The sequence below is a fragment of the Delphinus delphis genome, chromosome 4, assembly GCF_949987515.2.
Source record: "Delphinus delphis chromosome 4, mDelDel1.2, whole genome shotgun sequence".
NCBI lineage: Eukaryota > Metazoa > Chordata > Mammalia > Artiodactyla > Delphinidae > Delphinus > Delphinus delphis.
Window position 1 is genome coordinate 127,071,644 of NC_082686.1, and position 21,512 is coordinate 127,093,155.

Consider the following 21,512-nt stretch of genomic DNA (forward strand, 5'->3'; position numbering starts at 1 on the left):
CAACCCTCCTGGGCTCAAAAGAAACATGGGGTTCACAGTGCCTTTTTTTGGTAATCTAGCGCATGTAATCAACATGTACTCTATTCTAGAGTGTCATCCATTTAACAGCAGCTTTTTAGGAGAAGAGGAAGAGCTTCCACGTTAATTCTACACACATAGATTTATTTTTTTTTAATTTGAATATTTTTTATAATATTCTTCATGGTCTCAAAGATGTTTCTGTAATAAACATGTAAATCAATAACCATAACCAAATTAAATCCAATTGTTGTTACATTCAGTTTGTAAAAGAAGCTGTCTCTTAATTATATGTGCTTTTCTTTAACTGCAGTTCCTAAGATGAAACATTTTTACTTTGTAATCTTGGGGGAGAAATACATTCTTCTTTTTTTTATTAAAAAAAATTTTTTTAACATCTTTATTGGAGTATAATTGCTTTACAATGTTGAGTTAGTTTCTGCTGTATAACAAAGTGAATCAGCTGTACGTATATATGTATCCCCATATCCCCTCCCTCTTGCATCTCCCTCTCACCCTCCCTATCGCACCCCTCTAGGTGGTCACACAGCACCAAGCTGATCTCCCTGTGCTATGCAGCTGCTTCCCACTAACATCTATTTTACATTTGGTAGTATATATATGTCCATGCCACTCTCTCACTTCGTCCCAGCTTACCCTTCCCCCTCCCTGTGTCCTCTAGTCCATTCTCTACGTCTGCATCTTTATTCCTGTCCCGCCCCTAGGTTCATCAGAACCATTTTTTTTTTTTTTTTACTTAGATTCCATATATATGTGTTAGCATACGGTACTTGTTTTTCTCTTTCTGACTTACTTCACTCTGTATGACAGACTCTAGGTCCATCCGCCTCACTACAAATAACTCAGTTTCGTTTCTTTTTATGGCTGAGTAATATTCCATTGTATATATGTGCCACATCTGCTTTATCCATTCATCTGTCGATTAGGTTGCTTCCATGTCCTGGCTATTGTAAATAGAGCTGCAGTGAACATTGTGGTACATGTCTCTTTTTGAATTATGGTTTTCTCAGGGTATATGCCCAGTAGTGGGATTGCTGGGCCATAGAGAAATACATTCTTGACTTCAGCTTTTAGCCTTAAGTAGCATTTATGCCCTTAAACTTCTGCCAACATTGAGCTTGATTTAAGTTTATTATTTCTGGGCCTCTTCTCTACTTACACGCTTCCTCACCTAGCAAATATTATCTTACCACTTGAAGGCACCTCAGTTAATATCTTCCTAATCTTTCCTTCTACCTTGTCTCTCCTATTCTTGGTTCTTTCTTCAATTTTCTTCTCTGAGATCAGAAGTTAGCAAACTTTTTTCTGTATAGAGCCAGATAGTAAATATTTTAGCTTTTGTGGACCGTAAGCTTTCTCTTCATATGAGAGCATAGCCACAGATAATATACACTTAGATTATTACTAAGGGACATCTGAAACATCCCTGATATTTTTAAATGTAAGGAAATGACCATCTTAGAACCCAGGAAATATAGAACTATTTTATAGCCCTCCACTACCCTGTAGGGTTGAATGATTAGTACCATTTTATAAGTCAAGAAACGGAAACTCGGGCCTGTTAAATGGAGTGGTAGGTGAAGTGATGTACCCAACATCAGATAGCCAATAAATCTCCCAGATTGCTAAAAGTCTTTCTAACTAGGAGCTCATTCATGCTGTTTGATTTATACCATACTTTTTAAAACCGTGTATGGAACCATCTCTAGTTGGTCACGAAATGAATATAATAGGTTTTCACGAGTATTTTGTTTGTTTGTTTGTTATTTTGGAATTTATTTCATTATCATTTATTTTGACATTTTAAATTTGTGTTCTATTGTTCATAAAATCATATTTGATATTCAGTTTATTATATTTGTTCTTTATCATGTAGAGTAAGGATAAGTATTTTCCCCAAAACTATTATTTGGGGGTTTTTTCTTTTTCTTTTTTTTTTGCACTTATATGAATAAGCATATTGGATCTCAATGTAAAATGTTTTTCTTACCTCGAGTAAGTGACAAAATTATTGAGGAAACAAACACTCAGTATTTACTGCGATACAGTAAATGCCTAGCAAACTTTCAATAAATGTTTGTTTATTTTAATCACAAAATAATTCTTTGCTTTTCAGGGTATACCTGGAATTTTTTGGTTTATATAGGTAACAGCTGATTGAATCATCTACTTTTCTCCTTAACTGTGGGACAGTTTTGCTATAATTGACAGCCTTTATCAGTTGCCTGCCTCTGCTGATGTCAGTTCACAGGGCCTGGGATGCTACGTGGCTATTTCTTTGCATAGTTTCCTAGGTCCCACCTCTGATGTTTGTGACTCCAGGGTCCTTCTCAGCCTTGACATGCTAGCCTCCCTCCCGTCCCCTAAACAGTGGAGAGGGCTCCAGACTGGGGTTCTGGAGACCTAAGTTCTCCTTTTGGATCTGCTGTGAAGTAGCTCTTTGCCTTGTGGGCAAGATACATCACCTTTCTGAGGCTCAGAGCCCTCTTTGTGGAATGAGGAAGGTGAATCAGATGATTTCTAAAGCCCTTTTCAGCTTTAATAATCTGAGTCGTCTGTGACACTGTTGTAGTAGTACCGAGCCCTGTAACAGAATGCAAGATGACAGTGGAATCAGACTCATAGATAGGTGGATGGACCGCTAGTGTTTACTTCTGTGTGGTATGAACTTCTGTTCTGTATGAATTGTGGCCCAAAAGGCCATCTTTCTGATCTGGGGAATTGGAGTAATAGTGGTATTTCTGAACCACAAGTCTTATGGAGAATGTCACTAAAAAGAAGGGGTCTTAAATTCTTATTAAGATAAACTAAAATAAATTTGTTTCTAGTTTGGAAAAACAAGGAGAATGTGACCTCAAACCATGAATTCTTCAAGTTCATGCCAGAACCAGCTCATGGTCTTGAAAATAGATTTCCCAGACTTACTGATACGAAGAGATTGCCCTTTTACATAGTGGACATGGGGCCCTTTGCAAATTTCCAGAATTTGTCAGTCTTCTTACTGATGAGAGATTCTCTCCTACAACTTTTGTGTCCTAGTCACAGCAGCTTTATTGGTGGATTCCTCCCTACGTATCTTCTGTACGGAGGAATTTCTTTTATTTCTTAATGGCATTTCTGAAGTGTTAAAAAAATATTTAGTGTTTCAATATCATAATAGAAAACTGATTTTTTGCAGTTATTTACTTGGTATAATGATTACTGTTAACAATCTGGTATCTTTTTTCTTATTTGAGTAATACATGGACACATTCTCACTCTAAAAGATCCAAGCGCTAACACGTATATTAGCAAAGTGTCTCATTTCTTCATATATTTTTCTCCTCAGATTGTGTGGTGTGGTAAAGCATGTGGTGAACCCCTCAGAATGTTCTTCCCCAGAAAGATGCATCTTAGCCTACCTCTACGATCTCTATGTGTCATGTAGCCACCTCAGAAGTAAATTCGGAGACCTCTTCAGGTGGGTAGAAGAAAGTCGAAAGAATAGGAATAGGATTGTGCCTATATTTGTTTGTGTACCAAATTGTCATCCGTTTGAATAATGAAAGTTAATCCTAATTATATCTGCCAGAATTCCTATTGAATTATCTTTCATTGTAGCTCTAACCTCCTATTCCAAATCACTATGCATGTTTAGCTCTGATTGCAGTTTTGATATAAGAGAAAACGTTCTGTATTTTGCAGTTGCTGTTACCTCTCTTGGAACATTGCCTCCCCACTGTTTGCATACCTACTTTCTCCCTGCGTTTGCTTCTCTGACTCCTTGAACTTCCTACTTCACAGAGCATCTCTGACTCCCTGTCATCCTCTGCACCTTAGCACTTGTACCCACGACAGGTAGACAGGTGCTGGAGAGTCTGTACTTCCGTAATGGTGTTGGAGGAAATTTAGATGATTAACTAAGTTGGGGGAGGGAAGGGGGCAGTAATAGCTGGCAGAATAAATTTGGAATCTGGAAGCAGGCAAGGAAAGAATAGTCAATTACAGTTTCCTTTGCTCCGTTGTATCTTGCATCCAGCTTGTTCGTAAATCCTATGAACTCTGCCTCCCAGGTACATCTAGAATCTGACCACTCTTCATTGCTTGGCAACTACCACCGTGCTCCTCTCTTGGTTGGACCATCGTAGTGTCCTTCTAACTCGTTTCTCTGCTTGCACTCTTGACTCTCTTAAGTGTATTCTCAACATGTCTTCAGAAGTTATCCTTTTGAAATAAGAATAACTTGAAGTTTTCCAGTGGCTTCTCATATCTACTCAGAATAGAATTCAAAGTCCTTACCTAGCCTTTAGGATCTACTGGATCCAGTCCTGTCTTCCACCACTTTCTCTCTGTCCATTCTAATCACATGGACGTCCGTATTGGTCTCCCAACACTCTAAGCACACTCCCACCTTGGGGCCTTTGCACTTGCTGTCACCTCTCTCGTGATGCTCCCTTACACAGTTCGTTCGGGGCTCTAGCTCCCTGACCACCGCACTGGAAATAGCCCCTCCCCCCGGTCTCCGTCATTCTCTGAACCTTTGCACTTTGCCCCTCCCCATTTCATACATTATGTATTTAGTTATGGTCTGGCTCCCTTCTAGAATGTAAGCTTCATGAGAGCAGAAACTTTCTTTAGTTTCTTCATTGCTCTATCCCAGTACCTTGAAGAGTGTCTGGCTCATAGTAGGCACTGCAAAAAAAAAAAAAAATCTGCTTAAAGAATGATATATACCAAATCAAAAACCATGATATTTTTAATGGTATTGATAGGGAAAAATGTGAAAGTATGTTCTTTATGAAATGAATTAGGTTTCAAAATAATCCCTTATGGAATGTCTGAGTGGGTCTTAGGAACCATCTTTCCACAGAAATGTTGTAATAATAATACCCCATATTCTTTTTTTTTTTTTTTTTTTGCGGTACGCGGGCCTCTCACTGTCGTGGCCTCTCCTGTCGCGGAGCACAGGCTCCGGACGCGCAGGCTCAGCGGCCACGGCTCACGGGCCCAGCCGCTCCGGGGCATGTGGGATCCTCCCGGACCGGGGCACAAACCTGCGCCCCCCGCATCGGCAGGCGGACCCCCAACCACTGCGCCACCAGGGAAGCCCCCCCCCCCCGCCCCCGTATTCTTCTATTACTTTACAGAGCGCTTTCAGTTTCAGTTTACAGTTTTCAAAGAGCTTTCTCATACAAGAGTCGGTTCTTGCGACAGCCGTGTGAATTTCCCAAGGAAGCCACAGTTGGGTGTATTTGACCTGTAATGCTCCTGCGGCGTGGTGAAGCATGTTAAATGAGTTAATTCAAGTAACGCGCACTGGCTGTGTGGAGATTCAGGAGACCAGCCATGAACTGAGGGGCTACTTAGCATCAGCACCATGGGGCTTCACAAGGGGTTACCCGTCTAAAATTTCCTGGACTAAGCCATGGAAGAGAACTGCGTTTCTCTCAGGAAACCTTCAAGTCAGGCATTATTTGTAGCTTGGGATTACGAAAAATGGTCAAACAGACGCTAGATATGCAGAGACTTCTGTTTGTATACTAATAGACCATTTTTAATGATTAGATCAGAAACATCATCTATAAGGTTGTGTAAGAATCATATTTGGAGGAAGTAGAGCATTAGTCACGTCTGCTTCTGATTAGTCACGTCTGAGCTGCTGCTTTGTGCCAGGCACTATGGCGGGTTATTTCCATCAAGATCTTTAATCCTCCCAACAACCCCAGGAAGTAGAAATGATTTTTCCTATCAACAAATGGCCGTTCCTCATTATAAGTTAATAAATGATAAAGCCTGGATTTGAACATAAGTCATTTTGGCCTCAAGGTGGTGTTGCTTTCATTACTCTATCAGTTTTTTCTTATACATGCAAGTTTCAGAAGGAAAATGTCTGAGTTTTTGTTTGTTTGGTTTTGGTTTGGGGTTTTTTAAACTCCATATACGCCTGCAACAGAGAGTGCTAAGAATTTGAGAGTGACCTAGGTGGCAGCTAACATTTCACTAAAACCTAGAGCTCATCTGGAAAGAGTGTAATAAGTGAAATATGAAGCCTAGAAATGCAGGGACACGAGACTTCACCATGAACCACAGAGTTCAGAAGAACTGCCAGAGGAGGTAGGAGGGCATCAACTTGAGAGAAGTCTCTATACTAATCGAAAAGTGAGGCTGACTTTTATAAAAATTAGGAAAGAAAAGCAGAATTCTTCTGGTTTCCAAAGACAGACAGGGGTAGATTGTTAGAATTAAATGGAAAGTTGAATAACAAGAGATGCTGCTTTGCTATTTGCAGAACTCTGTTTCCTTAAAGACTCCGAGTATTGGGTGGTAGAGGAAACCAGGGACGTGGTATTAGGGAGGGAACCGGCAGAGAGCAAAATTTGTTTTTGTTTCATTTTTAGTGGGAAAATGAAACAAATTAAGAACTATTGCCAAGTGAGAATATATGCAGCCTGGCAGGGTTAAGACAGGGAAAAGGGAGATTCTTAAAAACACTGGGGACTGTATAATTCTGTCATTTTGAATAGGTTGTGACTTCAGATTGCAAACTTGTATCCTTCAGCAACCCCTGACAAGTTTTTATATAAGTTGTAGGCGAAGAAAAAGGGTGTAGAAGATTGTACTTGCTGCCACTTAGTGGGTGGCTTCAGTCCTCTCTCTTGGCCCAGTGCTTCCACGCATATTTGGTACTTAGTTTTACCTGGGACTGCTTTTTTTTTTTTTTTTTTGGCGGTACGCAGACCTCTCACTTTGCGGCCTCTCCCGTTGCGGAGCACAGGCTCCGGACGCGCAGGCTCAGCGGCCATGGCTCACGGGCCCAGCCGCTCCGCGGCATGTGGGATCTTCCCGGACCGGGGCACGAACCCTTGTGCCCTGCATCGGCAGGCGGACTCTCAACCACTGTGCCACTGGGGAAGTCCTGGGACTGCTTTTTAAGCATACAGATTCAGTACACCTGCAGTGAGGCCCAGGAGTCTTTTATTTTTAACAGATGCCCCAGAGGTGATTCTGAAGGAGGATGTCTAAAGTCACTTTTTGGTAAACACTGAACGGAACAATCTCAATTTTCTTAAAGCAGTTGTCAATGTTAACAGCTTAGGGTGAAGAATCTATATGTCTTTTCATTTTTGAGGAAATCATTCCTGGCTACTGTTTATGTAGGCGCATAAGACTAAGACGTGTGTCGCCTTGATCACAAATAAATTTGCTGCCAAAACTTAATCTAAAAGGCAAAGAGTCTTTGCTGCTTAAAAGAGCTCTTGAATAGAGAAGGTGAATTGTGGCTTATGGATTTGTTATCCACAGCAACTGGGCTAGAATAGCAAAGTGTACATGGAATCTGAGCTTTGAAATCAGGTCATCCCTCAGCCTCATCTGCAGAGCAGGGTTAGAGGGGATGCTTTCTAATTGCCTTTATAAATTTATAATATTCTGCATTTTCTTCAGATGTAACTCTGAATGTGGTAGACCAGGCTCTTAAAAAACTCTAGATACTGCTGAGAAGTACAGTGTGATAAAGTTTTAGGAACAATGTAATAGTTTCTGTACTCTCATAGAATGTATGTATTCCCCATATCCCCCTACTAGAATTTAAGCTCCTTGAAGGCAGGGAGTGAGCCTCTCTTTCTCAGCTGTACCGTGGTGCCCAGAGTAGCCATGGCACATGAACCCCCCGTATACTTTGTACCGAGAGGAATCGCTTTACAGGATGAATGATTAGGACTAAAACACCAAGTTGTTCCTGATGTGTAATCCAATCCATTTTTATTATTCTTAAGTAATAGCACTTTCCAACCACTGTTCAGAGACAGTTGTTGGAAGCCATAGTAGATTCTTTTTTAAAGCATGTAAAATGTAGAAAAGACTTAGGAAATAATCAAGATTAGTACCCAGATGTCTTATTCTTGTTTTGTTCTTCCACCCATTCAGTAACTATTGAACTAGCATATTCCAAGCACTGTGTCCGGTGCCGATTATTAGGAAGAACCCATAATGCGAACCTTCTCTAGGAATACATTACAGCTGCCATTTAATCTGTCCTTAAATGAAATACCTTTCTAGTTAGTTTAGTTTTGTTTTGTCTTTTAACTCTTCTTCTTGTAACCTCAGTAGTGCCTGTTCAAAAGTAAAGCAAACCATATATAATAATGTGATTCCTGCAAATTCTAACTTGCGATGGGATCCAGACTTCATGATGGATTTTATTGAGAATCCCTCAGCCCGTAGCATCAACTACTCAATGCTGGGCAAGATCCTTAGTGACAATGCGGCCAATCGCTACAGCTTCGTCTGCAACACACTCATGAATGTATGTATGGGCCATCAGGATGCTGGAAGGTGAGCTGGGATTCACGATTAACCACACAGTTGTTGCATGGCTGCTCCTTTGAAATTAAGGGCTTTAATAATTGCCTAAGCAGACATTTGGCTTTTGTTTGTTTGTTTTTAAATCTTATTGTATTCCTGCACTTACTTCTCTATTCCATGATTTTCTTAACCTGGCTTATTGATCTGGTGTGAGATGCTCTAGATATAATCTGTAAGTTATCTGGTATGTTTTCAAAGGCATAACAAAAATACAAATGAAAAAGACAGATTTTGAAAACACTGGATTTAGACTGACCTTTTAATTTTTTTTGATGCCCTTACAAATGTGAATTTACAGGTCAGATTTGTTCACAGAACTAAAAATATGTTAATTGACATCTATACTGGTTATTGTTTGTTGCTCAACAGCATTAAATATTGGCTTGCTCAAAACGTTCGTTTGGTTTTAAGTAAAGATAAAAGATACATTTTTCATTTTCTCCCAGAACTTTATTGAACAATGTATTCATTAACTGAATGAACTTTTTGGCCAAGCCAATAGAAACCATTTGAAGACATTTCCTTTCCCTTCTGCTCCAGGTTCTACTAGGTTATTTGACAAGTGGATTTTTATTATATCCTTGAATCTAAGAAATGAACGCCATGTTTGATGATATTGAAATTATGTGTTCATTAAGTTTATCGTATGTGAGTATTTCTCTTTTGTTACTTTCTTCTATATTCTTTTTCTTCTTTCTAGGATTAATGACATAGCCAATTTCTCCTCCGAGCTGACGGCCTGCTGCACTGTTCTCAGTTCAGAATGGCTGGGAGTCCTGAAGGCTCTCTGTTGTTCTTCAAACCACGTCTGGGGGTTTAATGATGTACTTTGCACTGTAGATGTAAGTTTTCTTTTTCATTTAAAAACTCAACTATGCAGTTAAATATTTAGCTAGTAATTTTTTTTAGTTGACTCAACTATTAACTGAAATATTGTAAATTATTTTGTCTTTCTCTCCCTGAAAGCAATAAACCAGAATGTGGTTGCCAAGAATAAATAAAGGGGAAAAAATCAAAATAAAATAGCCTAATCTAGAGTGGAGATGCCAAGAGTTTCCTTGTTGTTAGCTGAGATTTCTTCTGTATAGTCTCCTCAGAGTGGTTTGTTCATAGTTTTTACCAAGTGCCTTGGGTTCCTCATGGCATAGGACATAATTTAACTAAAGCAGTTTACATTCTGAAGACCACCAGTTTGTTTTCTTAGAATGAAAAAAAAACATCTGAGAGTATAGGTTCTGTTGTGTGGCATCAGGACATCCAGGCTCAGATTCAGAGGGGTGTCCAGTCTTTCTTAGTAGTGGTGTCAGGAAGCTTATGAAGAGGTATCCTTTATGGATCACAGATATCCTCAGAGAGCATGTTGCATCCATGGTGTGTGAATTTCTTAAAAATCCATCTGGATTCTTTATTTCTGCCTATCACTTCCATCACTTCTTGCAGTAGTTTGTGTTGCATATTAGTATATCTCATGTATAGAAGAACTTTATACATTTTGAAAACTGGCTCCCCGTTGAAGGTTTATTTCCTAGTTCTGGTATCTGAAGACCAGGTGGATAATCCTGCTCCATTCTGTGGGCACCTAAGATGTAAAACTCATATCTGTGACCTGCTCTTCCAGACAGAAAAAGACCCAAATTTTTATCTTTAACGTAGTTCCTTAATCTCTCGGTTGTTTTTTGTTTCACTTTACCTCTGCTTGTTCCCTCATTTGTAAAGTTGGAATTAATAATAGTATGAACCTCACAGTGGGGTGCCCTTAAATGAGGTGATCTTTGTAAATCTCTAACCATAGTCCCTGGCATATAGGACAACTTAATGTGGAGGCTGCTGTTACAGCTGTTTTTCTTATTATTTTCTGTCAAAGTCTTGTGAGATCTGTAAAGGGTAGAGGTTTCCACCCTGAATGAATTAATTTTCCTCCCCTTTCTCCTCTTTCATTCTCTGTCTCACTCACCTTCACTCTTTCTTCTTTAAATTTCGGAGTCGGGTGAGAATTTTCAAAGTTGTTTTTAAAACTGATTTAATTATATTACAGAATCGTTATTGGTTATTCCCAAAAGGGACTCTAAAACATTAATAAGGCTTGATTTTCAATTAGGGGAACCTCCTGTTTTCTGTTGCTTCCTAATGGTCTTACCCTGCAACGCTAGATTATACTGCATTCTGCTAAAAAGGCTTATTTATGCTGCATCTTTTAGGGATTTCTTGATTTTGCTGTTTTATTGTTTTGTTTTTCAGTTACATGTACTCAAGCTAAAGCTTAGTATCTTCTTAAAGCATTGGGCGTGTGGGTAGACCTCATTCTTTGTCTTATAAAGTAGAAGGAGGCCTAGAGGGTAATAATTATAAATCATTTCACTCTACCGGTTCAATTTGGGATTTGAGATCTTATTCGTATTACCTACATTCTCTTAGATATTAATCTTAGATGTTACTTAAAAGGGTGTTAGGTATTAAAACGTGTCAATGTTTTTCTTGAAGGTGAGTGACCTTTCATTCCATGATTCATTAGCTACTTTCATTGCTATTCTGATAGCACGACAGTGTTTCTCCCTGGAGGACGTCGTGCAGCACGTCGCTCTTCCCTCTCTCCTAGCCGCAGGTAAGGCTGCATGCAAGAACGGCGCTGGTTATTTCATTGTTGTCTTGGTGCAGTGGTTTCTAACTATTAAAAGGCAGTGACAGAGTAGAATTTAAGGGAACCTGCATTGGGCAGTGATATGGCATCAGGGTAGAGATGGTAGACTTTATAACAGTTATTCCAAACGAAGTCACATGGATCCCAACGGAAGAGGTTGGAAACGACACTTTCAGTACTTGTTTTTAAGGAAGGATTCCAGTTTCTCTGAAAAGCATAGACAGTGTCTTACTTTTTACTGTAAGGAGCATTTATTTAGATTATTCCAGAAAATTTAGCATAATAGAAAGGTGGAAGACGTGTTCTTGAATATGTTAGAAAACTCGCTTTTAAAATCCCTCTCTCCTAGCTTGTGGAGATGCAGACGCGGAGCCTGGGGCGAGAATGACATGCCGACTCCTACTTCATCTCTTCCGAGCTCCCCAGGCCTGCCTATTACCTCAAGCAACCGGTGAGCTGACAGCTGGAATATCTCTGATGACGCTTTCATTTGGAAGGCATATGCTTAAATTGACCAAGTAGGCTGTCCATTCTGTAGTTTCCTTCCTGATTTTGGTGGGCTTGCTTTGAGGTGATGAAGGCATGGGGTATGGCCATTGAGAGGGCTGTCAGCACCTTTCATGTAGGTAATATCAGGATGTATCGAGAAACTCACGTCAAGAGTTAATAAACAATAAAAATACCTCTTCTCCTCAGCCAGGCCAAGCTGGTGGGCAGCATGATCCTCCAACATACTGTGTGTGTTGCTAATGAAACACACCATAGCAGCTTAGGGCAATGGTGAGGCATTTATTCTTTTACTAAGGTGAAAGGCATAAGCTAAGAATTCTAGGGGTGTTACTGCATTCTGTTCCTAAAGATCATTTCCGCGTGTGTGTGTGTGTGTGTGTGTGTGTGTGTGTGTGTGTGTGTGTGACAGCAGAAGTGGATAAAAGTCCTCCTGATTTTTTGGATACATCTCTCTAAAGAGTAACACCATTGTCTTAATATTTAAAAAGAAAAGGTTAAGTAAGGAATACTGTCAGTGTTTCTTAGTGAATCCCTGAAGCATCAATTAAAGCTAGCTAATAGCAATTAAGTGCCGGCAGTCTGACAATGAAAGGCTCTGCTGACTGTAAATGGTTACAAAAGATGGTTAATGATGGTGATGAGACTATTAAAGGTTTGTTGTTTTCCTCCTAGGCAAACCTTTCCCCGGAATAAGATCGTCCTGTGATAGACACCTCTTAGCCGCTGCTCACAACAGCATTGAAGTGGGGGCGGTGTTTGCTGTCTTAAAAGCAATTATGATGCTTGGTAAGACTATCCTGGCACTCAGCTTGGTTAATCACCAGAAACTGAGACAAAATAATTTGTATTCAGGTTTAACTCTAATTAATATTATTAGAAACATATTTTTGTTTGTTTGTTCTCCTGGAAAAATTAGTTGGCATTTTCCAAGTTCACGTTCAGTTGGCCTCGGAGGAGTCTGTCCCTTATCTACAATTTTGGGGGAATTTAAATATAATACTTTTTTTGTGGCATTTTAACTGCAGGATGTTTCATTCTGATGTACTATAGATCCTTAGACCCACAGGGTTGTTTTGACTTCATTTGTTGGCAGAAGCCACACTTTGTGATGGACACAGTTGATTTGGTAATCTATCTAAAGGTTTAAATTTCATATTATATTCCAGGACTAGAACAACCAGAAAATCTGGGTTTTAATCTTAGTTTTTCTGCTTCCACTGTGACCCTAGACACGTTTATGTCCATCTGCCTTAGTTTTTTCATGAATGAGGTGATAATTGCAATGATATTGATACTGTTGATAAATCAATATTGGATATCACACTTTTGTTTTCATTTAATTTGTAATGTCCAAGACATCCTTATATCTTTATTGATATATATTCTCCAGGAGTAGTAGTATTGTCTTTTCATTTACAGTGCAATACCTTAAGACATTTTTATCCTATAAATCATTTAGGATTTGAAAGATTAGGAAGTCTTGAATTCACACTGCCTAATTTCAACTTTGGGCACCCTCTTATGTTCTTGACTAAACAAAAGTTGTCTCTAATGTTCCAAGGGAGCGTCCTTTGACTGGAACTAAATTTACTGAGTGGTTAGGAATTGTTTTAGATGAGTCTTAAACATGTTTTAGAATATACCCTGACCCTTTATACTCCTGCTCGAGAAGTGTTATTCGGTGATGATGAGGAAGCATAACAGGGTTTTCATAAAACAAACTACTAAAAGTTCGCCTCAACACACACACACACACACACACACACACACAGACACACACACACACACACACACACATTCCTCTTGCAGTGCCCGTGGGTTTTGTAGTAGAAAGGGAAAGGTAGAGCCACACGGGAGGCCACACCCTCTCCTCTGAGCTTGTAATATTGTACAGCCAACATTAGATGCTCATGTCAGTCATATTGCTCTACTCTGACTACGTTTGAAAGGAAAGCTGGCTGGTCAGTTCTATTTAATAAATATATGTACGTACCATGAAGTCAGGGACTCACATTTTTGCTGTGGTATCTCTAATGCCCATGAGAGAAACTAAAGAGTAGGTTTTCCATACACTAATGTTGGAAGTGTGAATGCATAAGTGATAGACATTTTAATGGCAGAAACCAAGACGCGTCCCATCTGGACATTATCCCCTTGATTTGTAGGACCGGTCTAATCCCAAGTACAATTTGCCAACCTCTTTAACTATCCAGATAACCATATTTTAATCTCAATGCATAATCACCTGTTTATTTTTCTTTGATTGCCTTTCCTTGACCTTTTTAATTGGCCCCAGTTCTTGATAGATTTTACAGCTTCCTAAGCCATGGAGGGTTCTTCAGGTCTGAGAAGTCAGGATCAGGCTAGTTGAATGTCAGCAGACCCTTGGACCACGCAGTCCCTGAACACTGTGTTTGTTCTATTGTCTCTACCATTACAGAAGGTTCTGGCACAGCCTTCCAGACCTTCTCTGGCATCCTAACATCTAAACTGAATGAGGATCTCCTAGACTAGGACTGGCAGAGGTGTTTGTTTCTTTGTTTTGTTTTTGCAGTTTTATCTACCTCACCATGTCGTTCTCAATGTTCTCTCAAGTCCTATCCACTAGGATCTATTCCGAGTTAGGGAGATAGGGTTGTTTTATAGAATTTGTTTTCTAATTTCTGTAGTAGTTTACTTCAAGGTGCGGAAATAGTTGTTTATACACCTAAGGTTGGAAAAAACATGCTAAATGTTGGTACATGTAGAATTTGGTCTTTGTTTCAGCTCCTGAAGAGCTCTGTTGAATTAAACAAACGTCTGTGAGTGGAGTGAACTTGGTACTTTTTTGTATGAGTATTTGAATGAGAAATGTATAATACCTAATAAGATATTGATGAGTTGAAATGTATTATTTATTCCTCCCCTCCTCTTATGATTTTATAAGCAAATATTCACTAAGCAATTCTGATTTTCTGAAATTTTTTTTAGCAGAGTCAAAACTTTTTCTTGGTTGACCTGTGGGTTTTAAAAGGCTTTTTGCACTGACCCGGCCTTGGTTTCACTTACAGTGAAGCCGTGAGGGCCTCATCTAAACTCATTTGTTGGTTCCAGGAATTTTTCCTGTTCAACGCTTACGATCCTGTGGGTAAACAGGCAAGAGTTTGGAGGCTCTGTTGTCATTTGGCAATCTTTATCACCAAATTATATTAATTTCTCACTTTTAAAATATGACAATTACTCGTCTTTCATGGCTAGAGAAGATTTCTTATTTCCAGCTATTCAACCATTCTGCTCAGTTCCCCTCCCCGGCCCCAGAACCTTGTAATGAGGAAAACACTTTCCTGAGCTTCGTTTTATTGAGTGTATTAGAGGTTGATCAGGTGAGGTTTTCTAATTTGGATGTTTACAGAGAGGAAAGTGAAAGACATGGGTTATTCAATGAATGCCCTGTTTTCCAGGGCTTCCTTAGTATGCATTGCCCTTTTCCATTCCCAGGGAAATAAATCTCTCTTGTCAAGAAGTTGCTAGTAAGGTGGGCTAAGGCAAAACTTTTCTCTTGACCTATGGATAGAAAATAAGTCATTGTAAGAGAAGAAATGGAAAAGGGACATCTAGAAGGGTGAGTAACCCATTTTTTCCTTGTCTATAAGTCAAATGAATTTGAATACCGTTCATGCTTGAAATATTGGTGAAATCAATGTTCTGTGATGATTAAGTGTGATTCATAACGGCCTTTCCAAGTTTGGTGAAAGCATACTTAATTCTGTAAACGAAATAAAGAATGAGTCTTGAACATGTTTTGTTTTGTTTGTTTGGTTGGTTTTTTTCCCATGTCTGATGAAACTTCTCAGGGTTCTAGCATTTACTGTCTCAATCCCTTCTCTCTATTGCTGAACAACTGACTATGCAATGATGATCCCATTCATATATTTTAAATCCCTGAATGCTTGCCTCATTTATTTCCCAAATATTTGGCAATATTTTGAACGTCTGTGATTTTGCTTTTGTGATTCTGTTATTTAGGAGATGCCAAAATTGGCAGTAACAATGTCAGCTCTTTAAAGAATGACGACTTCACCGTGAGGGGTTTACGACGTGATGGAAATGCTGATGATATCTGGACTGCCTCACAAAATTCAAAATCCTGTGGGAAAAGCATTTCCATAGAAACTGCCAATTTAAGAGAATATGCTAGATATGTACTGAGGACTATCTGTCAACAGGTATTCTTCAGATTTAATTGGCCTTTAACTTTGAGTATGTAACTGTTCTTTGGAGAGAAATGCCCAATATTGTAGGAAACTTGTACATATGTGGTCCTCTTTTTCCTGCTAACTTTATTTTGAAATAATCTCAAATTTGCTGAAAAGTTGTAATAATTATAAAGAACTCTAGTATGCCCTTTATACGGATTCAGTCATTTTTTACATTCTGCCACATTTGCTTCCTAATTCTATGTGTGTGTGAATGTGGCCTCATATACTTTTTAATGTTTTTCTTTTTACTGAGCCATTTGAGAGTAGATGGCATGCATTATTCTTCTTTACTTTTTAATATTACAGCATTTATTAACATAACCGAACTACAGTTATCAAAAGTAAGGAGATGTAGCATTGGCATGGTAATTTTTTCTCACCTATAGGCCACATTCCAGTTTCGTCAGTTGTCCCAGTATTGGCTTTGTCTGAAGTTTCCTGTAGATTAGCTTCAGATTATGCTTTGCTGGCCAGGATACTGTAGAAGTATGTTATGTTCTTTCCTCTCAGGTAATCACATCTGAAGGCACATGAGGTTCATTTGCACCTCACCGGAGACGTTAATTTTGATCAAGTTGTCTCCATTGTATGGTTTTTTGATTTTTCTATTGTATAGTTATTATTTTTTCCCTTGCAATTAATAAACAGTTTTGGGGAGACACTCTGAGACAGTGCAAGTTTTCTGTTCCTCATCATTCTTCCCCACCTCACATATAGCATCCATTCTGATTCCTGTCCACACCAGTCTTTACTACAATGGTTGCAAAATGGCTTTTCCCAACTCTTCCACTCCCTCCACATTTATCAGTTTGCTTTCTACTCTAGGAAGAGCCTACCCTTTTCCTCCCTCCCTCCCTTCCTTCCACTCATTCATTTGTTTTCATATATGTTATAATATACTGTCCTCAGTTATTTTCATGTTCAAATTATCCCACATTTGTCCAGTGTGAATCAATCTTTTCATGCTGACTCTTGTGTTATTTTCACACGTCTCTCTCTTTTTTTTTTTTTTAAATAACAAGTATTTTCTTACTTTCTGGCCTATCTTATACTTCCCTGCCCCAGACCTGGAATTACTCATTCCTTCATGGAACCCTGGTTCCATTTAGTAGAGGACGGTATTTAGAAACCAAGATCCGAGCACTACGTGTGCTCGTTGCTATGCGCAATGTGTGTTCATTGCTTCTAGGCCCTTTCAGCAGACAGATCTAGGGGGAAAAGAACATCCATGTACATAAATGTGTGTGTGTATAAGCATGAGTTTATACCGATACCTCCAATTCCAATCAAACTGCACAAATTTTTGTTTGCATTCCCTCATTCCATATTAATACCGCCTTCTTCCACAGTAAGAACCCTGGCTACCAATAACATCAACCATTTACTCATTGGTTGAATTCTACAAAACACCTGAAGTAGGTTCAGAATTACTACCACTATACCACTGTGAAAAACCAGCCTACTAAAAGGAGCTGAGGATTTGTTTGTAGCTCTTTTTTCCCTAAGCGTTTACAGTATTATGTTAAAAAGTTATTTGACCTTTCTCTTTCAGTGTGGATATGTTATTCACTTGAAATAGAGTTGATTTCATTTGGTTTTGTTTGTGTTCAGTTTAGATTTCTTTTTCTACCCTAGCTCTGTCTTTAGAGTAACATACTTCCAAAGGTCAAGGAGCAATAGTGTGTATTCAGAGAGATGTACATCTCCCTCCCTCATCTTTCCTACCCTGGGTTCCTCCCTGCCCTAGGTGATCAATTTCATTATTTCTGGTTTTTCTTTCCATTTTGCATTAAATTCTCCTTCCTTCTATAAAAAGGCCTACCATATATACTCTTTTTCACTTTGCTATAGATATAATGTTGACAGGGTCATGTTTTTCTTAAGGTATACTGTAACCATGGTAGAAGTTAGCTATTAGTCATATAGATGTTGAGAGGGTACCGAGCCGTGCGTTGGTTTCTAAGTGTGGGTACACATTGGAGTCACCTGGAGAGTTTAAAAAATATTTTGATGCTTAACAAATTGCTGATGCCTGGGTAGCATTACCTGAGATTGATTTCATTGCTCTGATATGGGGCCTGGGTTTGGAAGTTTAACAAACTCCCCAGGTGATTTTAATGGACAGCCAGCCTTGAGCCACTGATGAGGTGGTTAAGAAACAGGTTTCCTCAGAAACATATCTGGGTTCAAGTTTGGCTCTAGTACTTCTGATGATTTCTTACCCCATCTAGTACAAGAACTTGCCTTTGAAAAAATGATGAAGAAAAGCTGTTTAAAAGAATTTTAATTTGGTGGAAACTCCCCAGAGGTCCATTAGCCATATGCATCAATAGCCTTAAATGTGTGCTATCCCCCTTGACCCAGCAATTGCACTTCCATGAAATTATCCTAAGAAAATAATTGTACAGAGAATACATGTGCACAAATATTTATTTACAGTGGTAACATTATTCATAATGATATCAAAAAAGGAAGACAATTTTCTCAATGTTATACTATGTCCTGTCTATTCAGTGGAATATATTATAGTGCATTCCATAAAAATGAAGAATACATATTATAATATAGAATCACTACTGTTATATAGGAGGTTAAAAAAAATGATTACAAAACATTACTTAGAGCAAGGCCTCATTCTCTGACTGAAAACACATACCAGTATTTTCTTTATTTAGCTTTTTCTGCCCCTGCTGTATTTTTTGCCTATTTCTTTCCTTGCATTCCTTTTTAAAAATTTTCTATAACCAAGATTCTACTTTGTATTTTTAAGGAGTCAAAATACTAGAAAATTGGCTTGTAAGCCTTTTCCCTCCCACTTTTTCCATCTAATATTTTTTAAATTGGAAGATTCCTGTCCGCTTTCTGTTGTGCACCATGAGTTTAGTACATATTACGTATACATATTGATGAAAGTCTCTGCCTGTCAATATAACTGCTGCATTATTTTTAGGAATGGGTAGGAGAGCATTGCTTAAAAGAACCTGAAAGATTATGCACAGACAAAGAACTTATTTTGGACCCTGTGCTCTCAAATATGCAAGCACAGAAATTATTGCAGCTGATCTGTTATCCTCATGGCATTAAAGAATGTACAGAGGGGGACAACCTACAAAGACAGCACATTAAACGCATTCTTCAGGTGAGTGATAATAGTATAAAGATGTGGTTTTGTTATTTGACACATTCTTTGTGTTTATAGCAAGAGTTACTGTGCCTCTTTTTTTTTTTTTTTTGTCATTGCTAAGTAATTCTTAACTTCAATTAATTCTATTCTTGGGATTTGAAAAATTGGGATTTTTATTCCCCCAATTTTCTGTTTCGTGTAATTGCCACACTTTATTACTGGGTAGTACAGATACTGCAAACTGTGTATAACCATTATATAAATATTGATGTGTTAAGTCAGTACTGTGTTTACGTGAGAAACAAGCTTTGTAGAGGGACTGTCTTAAGTATATTATTAAAAAAATATCGAAATCATTTTTTTAGGTGGTTGGTTAGATAGATTTTGGGAGAAGAAATGTTTGTCTTATTCATTTACAGTGCCTAGCAGAGTAAGGCACATTATTTTAAAGTTCCTATTTATTTCTTTGTGTTTATAATGAGCATATGTAATAGACTTGGAAGCCTTCTGATTCATATAAATCCCTTTATTGTGTATGATCATTCCTCTGTTTCTTGAGGAAGAGAATAGTGCAAGGAATTATTACGTTTTAAAACACGTTCAATATTCTAATGTGTTCACTCCATTTTCCCCAGAATCTTGAGCAGTGGACCCTGAGGCAGTCCTGGCTGGAACTTCAGTTAATGATCAAACAGTGCTTGAAGGACCCTGTGAGTATATATTGAAAGCGTGTATGTGTACAAAATTTTATGAAAAGCAAAACCACGTTGGTGTTTGAGGATAAAGTAAAACACATGCGTGCTGGTTTTCTCACGTCTAACTCCAGGGCTCTGGTTCGGTGGCTGAAATGAACAACCTACTGGACAATATTGCCAAGGCAACAATAGAGGTATTCCAGCAGTCGGCCGACCTGAACAATAACTCTTCTAATTCGGGTATGGGCCTCTTCAACCCAAACGGGATTGGAAGTACCGATACGAGTAGCACAAGACAGAATGGAATAAAGACATTTCTAAGGTATTTTTTTCTGTAGTTTTATGAGGCTATCATTAATTTTTCACACGTAACCGTACATTTTATTCTCATAATGCAGTTATTTTTTTCATAAAGCTGCAGGATTGTGAAGAAAATAATTACTTGTAAGTGTCCATTATCATTATTTAATATGTTAAAGGGCCATGCTGCTGGGGTGGGTGATATCTTAGTGTTCTAAATATTAGGTTGAGCAGACCCCGACTCCTTGGAACCACAGATGACATTCAGGACAGAAGAATTTCTCTAGTGTGCCCTGAGGCTGCTCTATTCCATGGTATTCCTAATATGTTTATTCCTAATAAACACTCTTTCTGCCATCTTTATTAATTGGCAGTTTTGCTCAAATGATAATCACAAAAGGCAGATAGACCTGTATTTCATCATTTAGGTGTAAAGTATAACTAGTGAATTTTGAACCTTTAAAAATTGGTTATTTACATACTTAAACATAATCAGAACATTTCATATTTTAACCATGACAGAAAAGTATATCGCTTGTTAGACAAAAGGACTGTTACTGCTCAGAAAGCCAGAATCATAGAAAAACACTTTTCTAGAATTAAAAAAAAGTTTAGTTATCGTATCCCCTCAGAACCCCACCTTTTATTGCTTTCCATAAGCATGACTGAAGAGTGTGTGCAAATGTCTGGTATTTGGCAAGAGGAAAGATAGTATAGGAGTAAAAGGGGGAATGTTAGAATAATCTGTGTCTTGTGCATAAAAGTTATGCTCTGGAGTTTCTATGAGAACCGTGAGAGCAGAGAAAAAGGATGCCTCCTTGGGTATAACATCTTTTTCTGATTTTAGTTCCTCTGAACGCAGGGGCGTGTGGCTGGTAGCCCCCCTAATTGCTAGGCTGCCGACTTCTGTGCAGGGAAGAGTGTTGAAAGCTGCTGGGGAGGAGCTGGAGAAGGGACAGCACTTGGGTTCTTCTTCAAAAAAGGAAAGAGACAGACAAAAACAGAAAAGGTACGTCTGGAAGATGTGTTTCTATGTGAGAATTTAAAGGGCAGTCGAGAAAATCCAATATTCTACAGATGCACAGGCTCATTGTACTCAGAGTCCATTGAAATTTCATCTTTATATGGAACTGAGAACATTCTGTTAGGCAAATCCCTGTTCCTCAAAGACCCCAGATTATAATATGTAGTACACTAGCTCTCAATTCTGCCTGTGTACCCCAATCACTGCTACACTATTGAAAATACTGACTTCAGACTTGCTGAATCAAATCTGGACATCCACTTGGTCCCTGTATTCAACAGGTCTTTTGTTGTTGTTGTTTTTCTTGTTATTTAGGTACTTATGCTTCAATTTCATAGAATAATTTATGATTCTGTCATGCTGGACCCTGAAATAGTTACTAATCTTTTTAACATTTAGGACTCTTGTTCTAGACTAGATATTAACTTATAAGCCTCCAAGTTGAATGTTTTTAAAATTTTATGCCCTAGAAAAGGTTTCAAGTAATTTTATTGGAAAACTGACCATGTTACTGAGAAGGAACATAAGCACACTCTGATGTGAAACCGTGATGAATTTAGTGCCCCGGGAGTAAAAGGAAATTCCTAACATTGAAAAACAT

General features: G+C 38.5%; 1 protein-coding gene across 1 annotated transcript in view; it reads left to right on the forward strand.

Annotated features, from left to right (window-relative positions):
• MED12L (mediator complex subunit 12L) overlaps positions 1 to 21,512 on the forward strand; it is a 308,809-nt gene that overhangs the window by 253,600 nt on the left and 33,697 nt on the right. The window contains exons 20-30 of the mRNA XM_060011436.1: positions 3,368 to 3,499; positions 8,125 to 8,352; positions 9,083 to 9,224; positions 10,864 to 10,984; positions 11,370 to 11,471; positions 12,203 to 12,316; positions 15,536 to 15,735; positions 18,719 to 18,907; positions 19,528 to 19,602; positions 19,719 to 19,909; positions 20,735 to 20,896. Coding sequence (XP_059867419.1) covers positions 3,368 to 3,499; positions 8,125 to 8,352; positions 9,083 to 9,224; positions 10,864 to 10,984; positions 11,370 to 11,471; positions 12,203 to 12,316; positions 15,536 to 15,735; positions 18,719 to 18,907; positions 19,528 to 19,602; positions 19,719 to 19,909; positions 20,735 to 20,896 — 1,656 coding nt within the window. The remainder of the gene's footprint in view (positions 1 to 3,367; positions 3,500 to 8,124; positions 8,353 to 9,082; positions 9,225 to 10,863; positions 10,985 to 11,369; positions 11,472 to 12,202; positions 12,317 to 15,535; positions 15,736 to 18,718; positions 18,908 to 19,527; positions 19,603 to 19,718; positions 19,910 to 20,734; positions 20,897 to 21,512) is intronic.